We start from the raw sequence: 16,349 nt of genomic DNA, 5'->3' as shown, positions 1-16,349 counted from the left end.
ATCACCAGCCTGACCCTCCACCAGGCTGCCCTTAGCATACCCCTTGGTGGGACAGCAGTAGCCCAGAAGCTGTTTCACCAAGCACAGAGCCAGCTGCAGGGTGACCCGTGGCCCTGGTAGGAGAATTGCAGTACTGTTTACCAGGTGAGCACGCTTCATCGTGTTTCCCTCTCCAAAGCCCAAAGTGAGACAGGTGGTGGGGCCAGGCCACATCCAGCCATGCCTTCTTGTCCCCATCAGGCTGGGCTGAGGAGCATTGAAGAAGAAGCTGCTCCTGAAATCCATCGGGCCATCTCTGGTGACCTGACTGCTGAAGAGGAGCTGGAAAGAGCAATGGTGGAGGCTGCCATGGAGGAAGGGATATACAGGGTGAGTGCAGCCATCTGGGCACCCCAGATGGTGGTGGTCCCACCCAGCCCCCATTCCAGTGTGTTGGTGGCGAGTCAGGATAGCTCCCGGCAGCTGGAGGAGAGCCCACAGACATGAGCCTGACCATGTGGACCACAAGGATGGATCAGCACTTCTTTCCTCTCCCTGAACATCCTGGTTGAGTCATCCAGGGCTCTTTGCCTCCATTTCCCCACTGTAAAAGGACCCTGATCGTATGTCTGGCTGGGATGTGCTGTTTTGGAGGGCCCCACTCTCACCTCCTGCCAGGCTAAGGCCGGACAGCTCAGGTGTCATCACCAGTGCAGGAACACATTCACTTTTGGCCGGGCAGCTTTGGTGTTGCAGGGTTGCACCTCCTGCTGTGTCAAGAGGCGCCCCCAGCTCAGGCTGTCCACAGAGGTGGAGGATTTGTCGTGCACAGGGCTGGCTCTCATCCCAGTGCTGCTGCATGGCCATCACCCCTCAGTGCCTCATCTTCCACACCTGGGCGGTGAGGCTTTCAGCACCATGTGGTCTGCAAAGCCCCAACAGAGAGATGAGCAGAGAGACCGCTATTCCCATGCCCCCCCCCACATGTCTCCTCCCGTGGGAATGGCCCCAGAGCAGCTCGGGGCTCTAGGCCTCCTCTGACACCCTCCCTGTTGGTTGCAGAGGACGGGGGGCTTGTTTGGCCAGGTCGACAGCTTCCTGGAGCCCAGCAGCCCCCTGCAGCCCCATGTGGCCAGCCAGAGGCCCCTGCAGTTCACAGAGGTGGGCAGCGAGGACCTCGACTCCCCTGTCTTCCTCGATGACTTCCCCCAGGAAGGCAACACCAACGTCAACAATGCCAACAGCAACGACTGGCTGGAGGGGTAAGGGCTGGTGAACGTGGTCTTGTGCAGGGGCTCTTCATGGATGGGTGAGGTCTGTCCGAGTCACTGAGGTGCAGGAGCGAGGTCCCGGCAAACTTGCAGAGGAGTCGAGTGTTGGCCATGCAAGTGGCTCCGTGGACACAGGAGCTTTATGCAGAAATTCAGCTGTTGGGGCTCAGGTGAGGGGGCAGGGAGGGCAGACACTTCTTGCTGGCCCCTGGGCCCCAGCCTGGCACTCCCGGAGGTGTCCCCAGAACACACAGGGTAGCTTCAGGGCTGGTGAGTGGCTCCACATGTCAGCGTGCAAGCCCCTAAACACCCTTCTTGTCCTTCCTATCACTCCATTTCAGTGCCATGAGGCTCAAGGTGGACAGCAGGGTGCCAGGGATCAGAGGAACACCCTTCCCCACCAAACTGAGTGCCAAGGCCTAGGTAGGGGCCACCAGCAGGCTGCCCACACATGGGTACAAGGGACAAGGATTGCCAATATAGGATATTCTTAATCCTACTTCTTGGGGTCTCTGCCCTGTTCATCTATCCTAGGTGGCCCTCCTGGTCTGCCCCCCAGCTGCATTCCCCAGGTTGGAGAAGGTGGGGAGGCTGCACCCCTGGGTGGGTTGGTCCCTGCACATGGTCGCCACTTGGGCTGACCTGCCTGCTTGCCATTGCAGGATGGAGTATGAGGACGAGGTGCTGAGGAAGATGGCGCCAGCAGCACCCAAGCGTCTAGTGCAGGGTGAGTCTGAGCATCGCTCCTCTGGGGGATCTGCACCAGCCCAAGGGCCAGGCAGGGGGAAGGGAATGCAACTTGGAGGTCAGCTGAGAGTCTCAAGCACAGCAGGACCTGGATGGGGAGCTCCAGCAGACCCTTCTCCCACCTTTTTCCCCTCTGGGTTGATGGAGCATGGAGCCAGTGTCTCGGGCTGGGGGAGGACTGGCCGTTCTCCAGGCAGCAGGGCCACAAGACTGTGTGTGTTTCAACTAACAGGGACTTCTTTCCAGCCATGAGTGAGGAGCATGGGGCAGTGGTCAGGTGCTGGGACATTGGTTGGTCCTGAACTCCTAAACCCTTTGGTTCCCCCAGTCTAGTTAACCCATTCCCAGTGGAGTCCTTGCTGTTGTGCCCATCTGATGTCTCCAACTTTCCTACTCCCAGAGCGCAACCCCCCCTTACCTATGGAGAGGCTGCGACGGAGGCCGAGCAGGAGGCGAGGGGCCACCCCCGAGGGTCACCCATCATCAGGACTGCACCCTCTGCCCCAGGAGGTAAAGGGGGCAAATGTATGTCCAGAAGCATGGGAAGGGCTGTCACAGCCATGCTGGGGAGGAGCTGGTCTCTTTGCCCATATGGCCATGCTGGTCCCATTGTGGGTGGTCCCCTGGACCCAGGAGTTCCAGCAGAATGGGAGTGTGTGTCCAGGTTGGGGACAGTACCTGCAGCCCTCCCATTGACATGGGAGAGACCTTCCATGGGCATTGCCCAAGCCCAGGCTGCAGCTCTTTGCTCCTCTTGCCCAGCTGCCTGGAGATGATGGCTCTGCAATGGGAACGACATCCAGCTCAGGGTACCAGCAGGGTGAGAGCCTTCACCCAAGCACATCCTCCACCCCAGCCATCACCTTCCTCATTCAGGAGGTAAGACATGGGCACAGCCTGGCAGAGGGAAAGGCAGGGCAGCCAGGGAGTGAAGTAGGCTGGCAGAGGTGCCATGCTTACGCCAAGTTGGGAGGCTGGAAGACAAAGCTTAGCTACGAGGGTGAGCAGCAAGTACGTGCCAGCGCAGAGGGCAGCAAGGGACACTTCTACAAACTGAGCACACACTGGGCTGTGACCTCTTCCTCCACTGCAGGCTCTGATTTCTGGAGGTCTTGCGTCTCTGGCCTGTGACCCATCCTTCGTAGCAGTGACCAGGGACGAGATGGCAGCCAGCAGCCAGCTGGAGATGGATGAAGTGGAGAAAGCAGCTGTGGAGCTGCTACAGGAAAGAGAAACACTGCAGGGCACAAAAACTGGCTCTGCCCCTCAGGACACCTCGGCCGCATCACCAGCCGGCTCCCCAGGGCTCAGCGCAGCCCTCCCCAAAAAGACCGTCAGTGCCACTCACCTGTGAGCTGCCAGCTGATGCAGCCTAGTGGGCACGGTCCCGTCAGGAGCTTGCAGGTGGTCACTGGAGCGATACTGCACTGCTCCCCCTCCCTGCCTGGCATCCTGGTGGGCTCTGTCCACTGCAGGAGAAATTTTGGGCCGAGTTTCCAGGGTGCTGGTGCCAGATAGGACAACGCTGTGCCAGCAACGTCGTGCAAGAGCTGGATGGGTCATTAAAAGTGTTTCTGCTGTGTGAGTCTGTGAACCCTCCCGTTCCCTCCTTTCTCTTCCACCCTGCCTGCACAGCCTGTGCCCACGGCTGCTCGCTGCTCAGCCTCGGGGGGAGGCTGCAAATGCAAGACTGCGTTCAACCAGAGCTGGCAGCGATTCATGTCCCAGCATCCACTCTCCATGCTGAGGGAGATCTGTCCTCACTCCCGAGTGCTCATGTCTCTACCAGCCGTTTTGAGGGTGCCAAGCTCGGGGGGGTCTTCTGGTACCTCAGCAGCTGGATCCAGCATCCTCACATCTCTGGTGGAGCCTATTCCTCCTGCTTGCAGGCAAGCCTGTTCTGAGAGGAGGAGGACAAGTGGCTTGGGCAATGTGCCTTGGGCTGGGGCAGCAGACAGGCACAGGCACGGCTGCCTGCGCACTGCCCACTGCTGCCGGGTACCAAGCAGCAACTGAGGTTATTCCGCTCTGCGAATGAGTTTCGCCGGGGCTTCCACTTTACGGACCTCAGTGCCCCAGGCAGGGTCTGGGTGCCGAGCACTGTGGCTGCCCTGGCTCTTTGCTGGATCTTGCTCCAGAGGGGTCCCAGTACAGCCAAACTGGGCCACACAGGGCTCTTCCTTGCCTAATATATATTAAAATGCAGCGAACTGATGGGTCCTGGGGGAGGTGCTGAATCAATAGACCATGCCTTCTCTCCAGCAGGGCATTTATTTGTTAACTTAATAAAAGAGAAATGGCTGTTGCTGAGCTCCAGCTGCAGCCTGAGCGCCGGAGAGCCCATCTTGTATGGGGACGTGGCAGCGCAGACAGCTTTTCCCCGCGGGGATGCAGGCAATCAGCAGGGATGTCGTGTCATGGGGCAGCCGCACATCCCTCGCTCTTGCTTCACTGCCCTGGGGCAGGAGTTACACCCCCTTGCACACACACAGACACATCTCCCTGCTCCTGAGGAAGGGGCACTTGCTAATGGGCTGATTTTCCTCAAACTAGTGTCTGGGGGGGTCTTTCTTGAGTTGTTTTCTAGCTGAACTGGGGGACACATCTGGCTTGTGATGCGACTGGCACAGGGGTGGGAGTAGGAAGATGGGGTCAGAGCACCATGGCACGGTCACTGCCTTTCTCTGCATGCGGCTTCGGTGGGGAAGGGTCCAGCCTCAGAAAAAATGACAGCTCAGGGTCCCTCCTGACCAAGATGTCACAGAATCATTTCAGCGGGAAGAGATTCTCAGGATCATCGATTCCAGCCATAACCTAACCCAACTCCAGCACTAACCCTTGTCCCTAAGAACCTCGTCTAAACACCTTTTAAACCCCTCCAGGGATGGTGACTCCACCACTGCCCTGGGCAGCCTGTTCCAATGCCTGACAACCCTTTCTGTGAAGAATTTTTTTCTAATATCCAATCTAAACCTCCCCTGGTGCAACTTGAGGCCGTTTCCTCTTGTCCTATCCTTGCAAACCTGGCCCTCAGGGACCAAGGAAGAGAAATGCCAGCTCCTCACATCCTTGCAGGATGACAGACAGGCCATATCCTGCTTGTCACCTTGATGCTGTACCAGCATGAGATGCCCTGGAACTTACCTGCCACAGCAGCTGCCAAGCAAGCTCCCGCAGTGCGCGCAGACCCGCACACACATGGCATGCGGCCCTGGTCCCTTGGGAGCCTCAGGATGAGCACGAGCAGATGGGGTGAAGGGACGGTGCTGTTGAGGTGAAGGCATCCAGACCCCGGAGCAGAGGGAGGGTGCTGGGCTCCGTACTGGGCACAGCTTTAACTTCATTACCTGTTGGCCATCAGTTCTGCTATGTCTTGGCTGTCCTAGACCAGAAAAGCAACCTTTCCCAGGACGCAGCCCGGTACAACCCAGTACAGCCCGGTACTGCCCGGTACAGCCCGGTACAGCCCAGTATGCCCGGTACAGCCCGGTACAGCCTGGTACAGCCCGGTACAGGCGTGCACAGGCAGCAGCGGGACTGCTGGCTCGGCAGGGGGCAGCAGGGACTGACGGGTGAGAGTGTGTGGGGGGTTTCTGTGAGTGTGGGGGGGTGTGTACCAGCGTGTGTGTGAGTATGTCAGTGTGTGCATGTGTGCGAGTCAGTGTCCGTGTGAGAGAGTGTGAGCGTGTGTCTGTGTGTGTGAGCGTGTATATTAGTGTGTGCCTGTGTGTGTGTCAGAATGTGTGTGTGTGAGTGTGTGCCTCGAGGTGTGTGTGTGTGTGTGTCAGTGTGTGCATGTGTGTGTTTGTGAGTCACTCTCCATGTGAGTGTGCGTGTCTGAGTGTGTGTGTGTCAGTGTTAGCGTGTCTGTGTGTGTGTCTCCTTGTCCCTGTATGTTAGTGTGTGCGAGTGTATGTTAGAGTGTGTGTGTCGCTGTGAGTGTGTCTGTGTGTGCGTCTCCGTTATTCGTGTGAGCGCATGTTAGAGTGTGTGTGTCAGTGTGAGCATGCCCGTGTGTGCGTGTCTCCGTGTCCGTGTGAGTGCACATTAGTGTGCGTGAGTGTGTCACCGTGTGTCCCCGTGACCGTGTCTCAGTGTGTCCGCGCGCGGGCAGCGCTGCTGTGGGCGTGTCCTCGCCCCGCCCCCCGCACCTGGGCCCGCCCCCTCTCCTCCCCTCCCCCCGGCTGCTCTCGCAGCGCGGTCGCGGTGCCCGTTGCGGGGCATGGCGGCTCCGGACAGCTGTGTCAAGGTGGCCGTGAGGTGAGTGCGGGCCGGGCCCGGGCTGCGGGGTGACCCTCGGTGCACCCGCGGCGGGCGGGGGGCTGCAGCCGCCTGTGCGCGGCGGGGGGTCGCGGTTGCCCATCCCCGGGGCAGCGAGTCGGGTTTTGCCGCCCCCCTCAGCCGCCGCTCTCCTCCCCACCGCCCGTGTGCAGCGTTTCGGGGCTGCCACCCCCCTCACCCCATCGGCTCCCCCGCGATACCGCCCTCCCCTCCCATCCCTGCGGCCGGTGGGGGAACCCCCGGCCCCGTCACCTGGACAGCTGGTTAACGCCCGGTTGATGCCGCTCGGCAACTCCTGGCTGCGTCGCGGGTGGGTTTGGCCCCCCGGTGGTGTCAGGAATGATGCTGGAGAGTGGGGGGGTGGGGGTCTCTGTCTGCCCCCCCACACCTCCCGCTAGGTGGTAGGGAACGATGCGGCATCTCGGTGTCCTTTGTGCTGCCTCCGGAGTGGGAACAATGCGCCTTCCAGATCGTGCACCTCAATAAAGGAGCTGCCGGCGGCGTCTCATTCACGCGGGGCTCGGGGGGGCTCGGGAGGCGCTGTGCTGGGCGGCAGCCGGCGGGGTCGACCACGCATCGTCTGCGGAGCCCCCGGGTGGGTGAAAGCGGGGGGCTCTTTGTTAGCGCCGTGCCAGGCTGGGTGTATTCTGTGCACAGCCGCTGGGGTCCCGCAGACCGGCGTCGTTTTGTTTCTTTCTGCCCCCAGAGGAGGAAGGAGCCCCCGGAGGACGCGGGGTACGAGCCCCGCCAAAACCGGCGGGGGGGGCAGGCGGGGACCCGGCCCTGCTGGAGCTGAAGGGACCGGCCGTGCGGCTCCCGCTGCTCCCCGGGCCTGCGCCGGGTCAGCCCGCGGCTTCCGGACCAGCTGAGTCCGGGCGGGCGCCCTGGGCTGCCGGGCAGCGTGTGGCGGTGGAGCCGGGCCAGGGCAGGACCGGGGCCCCGTGGGGACACAGCTCGGCAGGCTCAGCCCCACGCGGGTACACCGGCCCCGCGGCTGGCTGTGCCTGCTTGTGTCCCGCCGTGGGGCTGTGCGCTCACCCGGGGCAGGGCAGCGCGTGTGTCCCCCTGTCCGCACCCCTAAGGGCACGGGGCAGGGGGGGTGCTGATGGCAGCCTGCGGGGGGCTGTGTTGGTCCTCGGAGGAAGATTTGCGGAGGGCACTGCCCTGGCTGGTCCCTGCCTGCTTGGGCACAGTGAGAGCACAAAAGATGCTGGGTGCAGCGTCAGTAATGGAAGGAGAAAGGGTGGGTGTGGGGCTGTATGTGCCGCTGCGTGTGTGTGTGTGTGTGTGTGCATGTGTGTGTGTGCACCAGGACAGCTCCCAGCGCTGCCTGCCTGACCAGTCTTCCTGTCCTGGTAGCAGACAGTGGTGAACCTTGCTCCATTCGAAAGCCTGAGAATCAGGGCCAGGCTGTGGTTTTGAAGGGTAGGGGAGCTGCAAGGGAGGTGACAGCATCCCTGTGGTGTGGGTGCGGCTGTGGTGCTGGTGCCGGGGCAGGGATGCGCTGTACCAAGGCGGGGGTATCTGTGCCAGGATACTGACCCGGGAACCAAGTGGTGCTGGTGGATGGGGGTGGAGATTTCCTGCTGACCAGACTCTTCCCATTCTCCATCCTGCATTTCTCTTGGGATGGTGCCTTTTAACAGAGGCCCGGCTAAAGGTCAGGGTCCCTTTTGCATGGGAGATGGAGCGGGTGCTGCTGAGGGTGGCAGCCGTGGAGTCATTTCTGCTGGGCTCTTCCCATCTAATCCCCTTGGCCCCTGGCAGTGATGGCGTGCAGGGCTGGTCTGATGCACAGGGAGGGCATCACGACTGGGAGGTGACTTGAATATGCAGCATTGCAGTGGGGTTAGGGTCTCCATGGTGAGGACCTGGGGAAGGGGGAGAGGTCCAACTCCTGCCCCCTCCTTGGGGGAGTGAGCCAGCATCCTGCTTGCTGCAGCCATGGTGATGCGGTGGCGAAGGTGAGTCGGCAGGACAAAGGAGGAGGGCTGGGAGCAAGGAGACCGTGAGACAAAGCAGGCAGATTGCAGCGCTGTGCAGGAAGGTGGCTCCTGAGGCCGGACTGAGCGTGTAAGAGCTGAGCTGCTCTCCCTGCGGACCACCCGGCTTTTCTGCCAAAGCAGCCCAGGGAGACCGGTGATAGGTTCCCTTGTCCCGCTGGGAGCAGAGTGAGGTTTTCCTTTGTGAGCACTCATGACACTCCGCTGGTGGAGCAGCTGGGCTGCAGGGGTTTCCAGGACACCCCAGGATCCCCCACCCTCCAAGCAAACCTGCCCGCAGATCCCACCTCCCTTGGCCATTGGAGCACAGAGGAGGTTCAGCGCTTCTAGGGTGCAGCCAGACATGGATCAAAGCTCCCAATTTGTCCTTTATAATAACATACATGTGCCAGCTGTTCCATTTCTTTAGGTTTTCTCTGTCTGCGCTGCTGGAGGGAGCAGGGTGGGACCTGGGGAAGAGCCGGGGACACTGGGAAGCGATGGGGGCTTTGGAGGAAGGTGCTGTGTGCTGCTGAGGTTAAACAGCTGTGCGATGGGGATGGTCCAGCCAATGTTAAGAGGTGCTGCAGGCACTGGGACCTGTCTCTGGGGCCCCACAGAGCGCTCAGGGTGGGAGGAGTGGGGACAGAGGAGCAGGGGTGGTGCACCGTGGGGGGACCCCAGGTCTTCCTGGTTCTCCTGGCCTGGCAGGAGGAGGCAGGAGAAATGCTGTGGTGTTTCACTGTCAACTTCACAGGTTCCCGTGCTCCCATTGGGAGAATCCTGGCTGCCCTTTTGCCACTGGGGGTCCGAAGGACACATGTCCTGAGCCACTGGTTGGGGTATGGGCGCATTATTCAGGTTTCCTGCGTGCCAGCAGTGAAATGACTGGTACTTGCTGCAGCGCTGCTGTCAGCACAGGGAAATGCAGGCCCAGCGGCTGCTCCTGGCCCAGAGGCTGATTTGTACCAGCACCTTGTACCTGCAGCTCAGACCTGCACCATCTGCAAGGGCAGGGCTGGACCCCGCCCTGACTCCCACCCTCCCTGCAGGCAGGGTCTGCCTTCGCTCGCCCATCAGCGTTGAGCCTGCCGTGTCGCTTCATGGGCGCGTCTGAGCTTGCTGGTTGCGGTTGCCACTGCTGGGGAGGAAGCGATGGGGCCAGGCTGCCGGCAGCGGTTGGGCTGGTTCTGGGGTAACGGTGTCAGCCGGGAAGCTGCCGCCTGCCGCGATGGTGCCGAGCAGGGTGGCCCGGGAGCCCTCGCTCCTTGCTGCTGGGGGAGGTTTCCTCAGAGGCTGGGGAAGGCAACAACTGCCATTTCCTTCTGTAAGGTGACCTTCAAGTGGGTGGCTGCGACGCAGCCAGCTTGTGCCCTCCATCCAGGAGCAGAGCCATCAATTTGAGGCTCGTACCTCTCCTTGAGCCTCAGCAGCACCCCTCCCTGCAGCACCCCAGCTTGCAGCACCCCATCTTGCAGCCAGGTGCTGTCGGCTCTCGCAGCTGCAGCTCACCGGGGTGCAGCGTGGGGAGCAAGACTTGCTGTGCTGGGTGCAGGAGGTGGAACCCAGCCCCGTTTTGCTGTGTCAGGAAGGGCTGATGGTGTATATTGACCCAGAGGCCATTAAAATCCTTGGCCGGGGAGGTCTGAGAAGCCGGGCTGGCTGCAGAAATGCTCACCGAGGGCACTTTCAAACTGCCCAGTTCATTGGAGAGCAAGGGGCACCCCCTGTGCCGGAGCTGCCCGCGCCGCCCGAGCGTGCCTGGCCGGCTGCGGAGACTCAGGAAACAGAGCTTGTGAAATTGGGGAAGGAAGTTGAGTCGGATTTCAAGTTTATTTAAACCCTGCAACCTCCAGCGCTCTGCTGCTCTCATAAACACTCTGCTGCGATGCCCTGCGCTCCACGCAGGCGGCGCGGTGCTGGCTGTCTTCTGCCCAGGGAGCTGCTCCCACCTCCTCCTCGGGAAAAGGGTCGGATGTGCCACGAGGGATGGGACAGATTCACGTGCCCATCACCTTGTACCCTGGAAGGCCTCAGTTCAGCGCGATCGTTCTGGCAAAGATGCGGGGATTGTGTGGGCTCGCAGCCCTGCCAGGGTCCTGGCATCTTTGCTGCTGTGTGGCCAGCCCCCCTCTGCCCGCTGGGATGGTTTCTGTGAATCTGACACCCCTGGGGTTGGTCCCCAAGGAGATGGAGTTGTAGCCCTGTCAAACCAGCTCTTCCCAGTGCAGTTTTGGATCTGGACAAAGGGGTGGTGTAAGCCCAGCTTGTGCCACACTGGAGCACATGGTGCCCAAGGACTCCAGCACAGAAAGGGGTGGGGTGGTCCATCTGGGGGGCTGGGAGGGTCCCTGGCGAACAGCCCTGGTCTCAGGAAGGACATATCTCAGGAGGTTGCTGTAATATGGGGGTGCTGGGCAGGCAGAGCACTGGCGTGGGCACCCCCAGCTGCTTTCCCCATCCTTTGCGCGGGCGCAGGCAGCCCTGGGAGCTGAGGCCTCCATGTCCTGTGAGTGTTTTGCTGCTGTGCTGAACCCATCTGGGCAAGCTGCCGCTCTTTGGTTTCACTTTGGGACTTCCCAGCCCTGTGTGACAAAGGGGTGTGCATGCTCTTTGCTCCCAGTAAGGAGGATTAAATTGGCCTCCCTGGTCTGGAGAGAGATGTCGGGGACTGTGGTTTGTGGGGGGCCCCACAGGCTCTTGGAGGGAAGTGCTGAGCCCAGGTGTGTGGGCACGGGGGGTTTCTGTGCCTGGCTTCAATCACTCACACACTTGCTGGCTGTTACAGCGGAAATGTTAGAAAGGGGATGGAGATGGTGCTGGCGTGAGGAGAGAGCGAGGCTGGACCCCACGGTCCCACGCAGACACACCGTCACCTGCAGCATCGCTCGGAGCAAAGCAGCTTTAAAAGGCTTTCGGTGCCCGCACCCATCACCCATCAGCAAGGGATTTAAATATGTAATGCTATGAAGTCTCAGGAACTTGGGAGGCTGTGCTGTCTCTAAGCTGGAGGACAGAGCCAGCTGCAGCTTCCCTGCACCAGCAGTGAAACTGGGGCTAGGAGAAAATCGCAGGAGGTGAAGCCCTAAACAAAGCTGCTGGGAACATGGCTCCTGGCCCCCGGAGAGGGAAGGCGATAGCCCCACTGAGCCCAGTGCTAATTGAGGAGCCAGCCCTGGCTGGTGCTTGTCCTGCTGTTCCTGCTTGGGGGGTTGGCTCCAGTGGTCCCACGAGGCTCTTTCCTGCTGCAGGCTGTCAAAACAGTCCCTGTCACTGGTTAAACAGTGCAGGTTTGTGGTGTGGTGGATTGTGAGGGCAGCTGCCGCCGGGCTCTGCTGCAGGAGGTGAACACACTGCATGGGGATTCCCCACCCTGCTGGCATGCTGGTGGGTTTCTGCTTCCTCCCTGCCCTGCAAGCACGGAGCAAAGGGCATTTCCTCGGGCCAGTGTTACAGGGCTGGGAGGCCCAACCTGGCTCCTGGCTGTGTTAGGGAGAGGGGGTCTCTTGAGCCATATCTCTGTGGTCTCTGCTCATCTATTATTTCATGCTGCCCGAAGAGGATGTTAGGGGAAAACAAGCCTATTCCCTTCCCAGCTGTGGGACGAGGTTTGCTCCTGGGTGTTTCATAGCATCTCCCATCCTGTTGGCCAAGGGCCTGGGATTTTGGTTTTTTGTGGGGGTGGAGATGCACCTCTTTGGTGCCACCCACTCTCCTGTCTTGCGGGCATGTTGCTCCAGATGTCCCCTGTGGGCTCTGGGGTTGCAGCATCTTCTGCCAAGGTTGTTTTCCCAGTGGCAATCAGACCGTGTCAGGGGGCTGCAGGCATGCAGGGGGCTGGGAAAGCCTTATGGGTGCCCCAGTACTGGGATCAGACTGGGATGTGAGACTGTACGGGGGCACCTGGGAGAGGGAGAGACCCAGTGGGTGTGATTCACTGGCTTGGAAGCAAACAGGAGCCTCAGTACCAGGATGCGGAATTGGGAGGGGGAGCATGTCCATCTATCTCCATCGGACCTGTGGCACCCCTGTGCCCCGCAGGGTCAGGCCGATGGCCCGTCAGGCCCAGAGTCAGCAAATGATGGTTTCCTATCGCTCTCCAGTAAATGCTGATGCTGCTGCTGAGCCAGTGGCTTTGTGGTCGGAGGGGAGCAGGGGGGCCCTGCTGGGGTGTGTGTCGAGTTGCACGTGTAGCCACGCGTGTGTTTCCTTGTGCTGCCCACCCTGCCTGGGGTTTTGGGGCCCTGTGCTCCTTTGTGGGTGACTGTCCTGAGTCTGTCATTTGCAAACATCCTGGTGGTGTTTCCCAGCCTGTTCTCCTGGGCAGGTCCAGCGTGGAGCTGATGGCATGGCCAGTTGCTTAGGGGGTGCAGGAGAAGTTCAGGGACATCCCAAACTCAGTCCACTCCTGCTCCCATCCAGGCTGGGTGAAGCACAATTCTGTGCTTCCCCCAGGCACCGCTGGTCTCTGCTTGCTGCCTTGGGCTGGGTGTCCCCAGGTGCCGTGTCCCTGTGCAGGCAGCGCGTCCCACGTCCCTGACCCGCGGTGGGTCTGGGTGCAGAGCAGATGGTGCGGCTCAGTGCTGGTGTGCTCCTGCCAGACCTAATGAGCAGCACATGGTGGCTGCCAAGGCCTGATTTAAAGATTTCCCTAAGCCTGGGAAAGCCTGGAGCAGGAGGATTAGGGGGAGCCGGTGGGTTCTGGGTCCCAGGCAGCGGGGTTTGCTGACAGGGTTTTCTGGTACTGCGGCAGGATGGGGACCAGGGCCAGGGAGCTCCGTCTTGCTGCTGGTGCTGGGCCAGCTGTACTGGCCATGGCACCCTCTGCCTTGGTGCTGTTTCATAGAATCATAGAATCGTTTTGGTTAGAAGACACCCTCAGGATCATAGAGTCCAACCACAACCCAACTCTAGCACTAAACCACGTCCCTGAGAGCCTCGTCTAAACACCTTTTAAACCCCTCCAGGGATGGTGACTCCACCACTGCCCTGGGCAGCCTGTTCCAATGCCTGACAACCCTTTCTGTGAAGAATTTTTTCAAAAAAATCCAATCTAAACTTCCCCCGGTGCAACTTGAGACCATTTCGGCAGCGATCTCGTGGTGTGGGTGCCTCTGCAGACCCCAGCGCTGTCCCCTGTTGTGTTCGCTCTTCCTAGGAGGTCGCTCCCTGTATCTCTTAATTGGAGCATTTGCTGACCAGACCTGGTTGGCCCCCAGGGAGCCTGATTGAATTTTCTCTGATTGCGGAGCTGCTTCTCTGCCGCGGTAATTAAATGCTTAACTTTGTCTTGATATGGGTTCAAAGCAACCTGTGTGCAAACAGCCAGCCCTTGGCAGCCAGCCCTCTCCTGAGACCCTGTGCTCAGGGGACAATGAGGACAGGGACATCCCTTCCCAGGCAAGGGGGCAGATCCCCCTGTCGGATCAGCCCATGCTGAGCTGAGGCCTGGTGAGCTGCTGGTGAGGGTGGGTGGGTCCATGCTTGCTGTGCTGGCCTGGAGATATGGGCAAACCTGGAGCATTTGGCTTTGATCTTAGCCTGATGATGCTGGCAGCTCCCGGCTGCCTGGGGAACTGCTTGGCCAGGTTGGGTGCTCCATACATCACCACGCTGTGCCCCATGTGCCACCCACGGTCTGCAATGCCTAGGGTGTCCTTGAGCTGTAGGATGTCCTAGGGGAGCACAGGATGATGCTCTGCATGGCTGCCCTGCACAGCTGGGTGCAATGGCAGGGCAGCAGCAAAGCATGGGGGGCAGGTTGGGGTAGAGGAGAGCAAAGTGTAGGGGCAGCAGAGGGAGTAGCAAGGCTGGCAGGTGGGCTGGCTGGCAGATGCTCCTGCAGTCCCGATGCTGGGGAGCCTGGAGTGAGCACAAGCAGGGAGATCACAGGTGATGCAGGGATGGGGCAATGGGGAGAGCAGGGATGGGTGCAGGGTGAACAAAGGTGGTGCAGGGATGGGAGCGAGGTGAATGTGGAGTCATGTGTGGAGGGGAGATTGGGGTGAATGCAGGCAGTGTGGGGAGTAGAGTGAATGCAGGTGGTGCAGGGAGTTGGATGGGAACAGGGTAAATGTGGGAAATGCGGGGAGCAGAGCCAGGCACTGCCTGGGCTTGCCCAGCCCGTCTGTCTTGGCAGGCACATCCCGTCCCCAGCAGCTGGGCTGTGTGGCTGGTCGGGCTCTGCCAGCACACACGGGCAGAGGTGCCCACGGCTGGGCAGGGGGTAGCACCCCAAGCCCACACCTGGGGCTGGAGCTGCCAGCATCGCAGAGGGCAGCCTTGCCGCTCTGGAGACAGGGTGGACAAGAGCAAGTGGCTTCAAGCCTCCGGGGTCTGGCACTGAGAGGGAAAACGCTGTGGAGCTTTTCCACCTGCACTCCCCTGCTGTCTGGCTCGGCTCCCTGGGAAACAAGCCCTACCTGGCTGGGCAGCCACCTCGACTCCAGCCGTTGAAGCGGAGAGGAATGGCTCCTTGCAGGGGTCTGCAGGTAGACACCCTCCCTCCCTGAGCAGCATCGGAAAAACAGGAGCTCCCTGCCGCAGCTGGGACAGGCTCTCCCATCACACTTGGGGTTGCACAGCGGTGGGCTGGGATGGGGGGAAACTGAGGCCATCAGGGGGGAAGGTGGGGGAACATGAGGGCATGAACCCAGTGCTTTGTGTCAGCCAAATTGTGCCTTCCTGTGCAAAGAAACAGCCTCCCTGTGGTGCACAGGGTCTGCTGGCGGATTCAGCCCTGATGCTGGTTACGCTGGCTGTGCCCGCTGTGGTGAACCCCATCCCCTCTGCTGGGTGCAGAGCTTGGGATGCCGGGATGGACAAGTCTCTCCCCAGGGCGGAGGGACCCCCAAGCCAACCCTGCCCGTGGGAGTTGGCTGTTCTGCGGTGCCCATGCAGCACTTGGCTCCCAACCTTGCTTGGCTCCCCCCACCCCGGCCAAACGCTGGCATAGGACAGCGGTGCTGAACAACTCGGGCTTTGTGCTTGCCGCCGAGCACACCCGGCTGGGCGCCGAAGCTCCCTGCCCCTCAGGGTGTGGGACCTACTCCCCCCTTCCTCCCAGATGCTCGGTCTCTCTGGCAGCCCAGCCGTGGAGACAGCGCTTTCAGAGCCTGCCAGCCCGGCAGGAAAGGGAAGGATGGCCATGGAGAGGCTCCCAGCCGAGGTTCCCTTTGTTTCCCCGTGCTGCTGGAGGCTCTCCCTGGCACACATGCTGCTGGTGCCGCTGGGTTTGGACGCTGATGCTGGCGCAGGCAGGGTCCTGCTGCACCGCCCGTCATTGCCCCAGCGAGAGCTGCCGGCTGGGGAAGGACTGGTCATCCCTCCTGTGCCTCTGTCTCTGTCTGTGCGTCCATCTGCCTCCCAACCCTGCGTGTTGGGTGCCCGGGGCTGGGAAGTGGCCACGTTTGCTTGGCAGGGGCACTTGGCTGGAACTGTGCAGCCCTGTCCTGGGTACTCTGTCCCTTGTCACCAGCCCTTCGCGGTGAGCTGAGCGGGGCAGGTGGAGGTGGTGGCTGGGCTTGTGATGCCGATGTGGTCCTGCCGGCTCCCTCCTCCCTGGGCCCGAAATGCCATATGGAAAATTAATGTGCGTGCACCTCTCCGGTGCTGCTGCTCGTCCTCTATTCCAAACCCATGTGCACGTAGTTAATCACCTGGGGAGACTGGGGGGAAAACCCTGTTCTCATTTTTCTTGAGATGAGAAAAATTTCTAAGAATACCATGGTTCCAGTTTGTTCCTCTGCCTGTTCCACAGGGACACTGTCACTGTGCATGTCTGGGGTGGGGGGAGGGGGAAGAACATTATATTGGTCAAAAAGTAATTAAAGCTGGGGTTAATTTTCCTGGAGGAGGGTGGGACCCTGGGAAGGCGACAGGAGCAAGTCTAGGGCTGAGCACATCAGAGGCTGCTTTCGATTGTGGCTACTGAGCTAAATATACCCACGGACGCATGTAGCTGTTCCCACACGTCTGCTGCCCAGGCTCCGTGCTCCCTCCTGCCCTGCTGGGGACTCCCTGAGTCCCCAGACACGGTGGCTTTTGGCCCTCCTGGGCTTTGCGAGGAGAGGTGGCTCATGCAGAGCCC

At 60.6% G+C, this 16,349-nt stretch overlaps 2 protein-coding genes across 6 annotated transcripts in view; both read left to right on the top strand.

Annotated features, from left to right (window-relative positions):
* CACNA1S (calcium voltage-gated channel subunit alpha1 S) overlaps window positions 1–3,582 on the top strand; it is a 38,537-nt gene extending 34,955 nt beyond the window's left edge. For 3 of the 4 annotated variants that reach the window (XM_071817696.1, XM_065854222.2, XM_071817698.1), the window contains 6 exons: window positions 241–369; window positions 1,042–1,241; window positions 1,913–1,977; window positions 2,398–2,507; window positions 2,760–2,876; window positions 3,091–3,582. In XM_071817696.1, the coding sequence (XP_071673797.1) occupies window positions 241–369; window positions 1,042–1,241; window positions 1,913–1,977; window positions 2,398–2,507; window positions 2,760–2,876; window positions 3,091–3,351 (882 nt within the window). In that variant the 3' untranslated portion in view covers window positions 3,352–3,582. Of the gene's footprint in view, window positions 1–178; window positions 370–1,041; window positions 1,242–1,912; window positions 1,978–2,397; window positions 2,508–2,759; window positions 2,877–3,090 lie in introns of those variants that run through there. The other variant, XM_071817699.1, reaches the window with a different exon arrangement.
* A 2,094-nt stretch (window positions 3,583–5,676) lies between these two features.
* The window catches only part of KIF21B (kinesin family member 21B), a 39,722-nt gene continuing 29,049 nt past the window's right edge, over window positions 5,677–16,349 (top strand). Inside the window, exon 1 of one of the 2 annotated variants that reach the window (XM_071817700.1) lies at window positions 5,677–6,257. In XM_071817700.1, coding sequence (XP_071673801.1) covers window positions 6,220–6,257 — 38 coding nt within the window. In that variant the 5' untranslated portion in view covers window positions 5,677–6,219. The remainder of the gene's footprint in view (window positions 6,258–16,349) is intronic. The other variant, XM_065854223.2, reaches the window with a different exon arrangement.

The sequence above is a fragment of the Patagioenas fasciata genome, chromosome 21 (genome assembly GCF_037038585.1).
Source record: "Patagioenas fasciata isolate bPatFas1 chromosome 21, bPatFas1.hap1, whole genome shotgun sequence".
Taxonomy (NCBI): domain Eukaryota; kingdom Metazoa; phylum Chordata; class Aves; order Columbiformes; family Columbidae; genus Patagioenas; species Patagioenas fasciata.
Note: the sequence above shows the minus strand (reverse complement) of the source record. Positions and strands in the feature narration are given on the sequence as shown.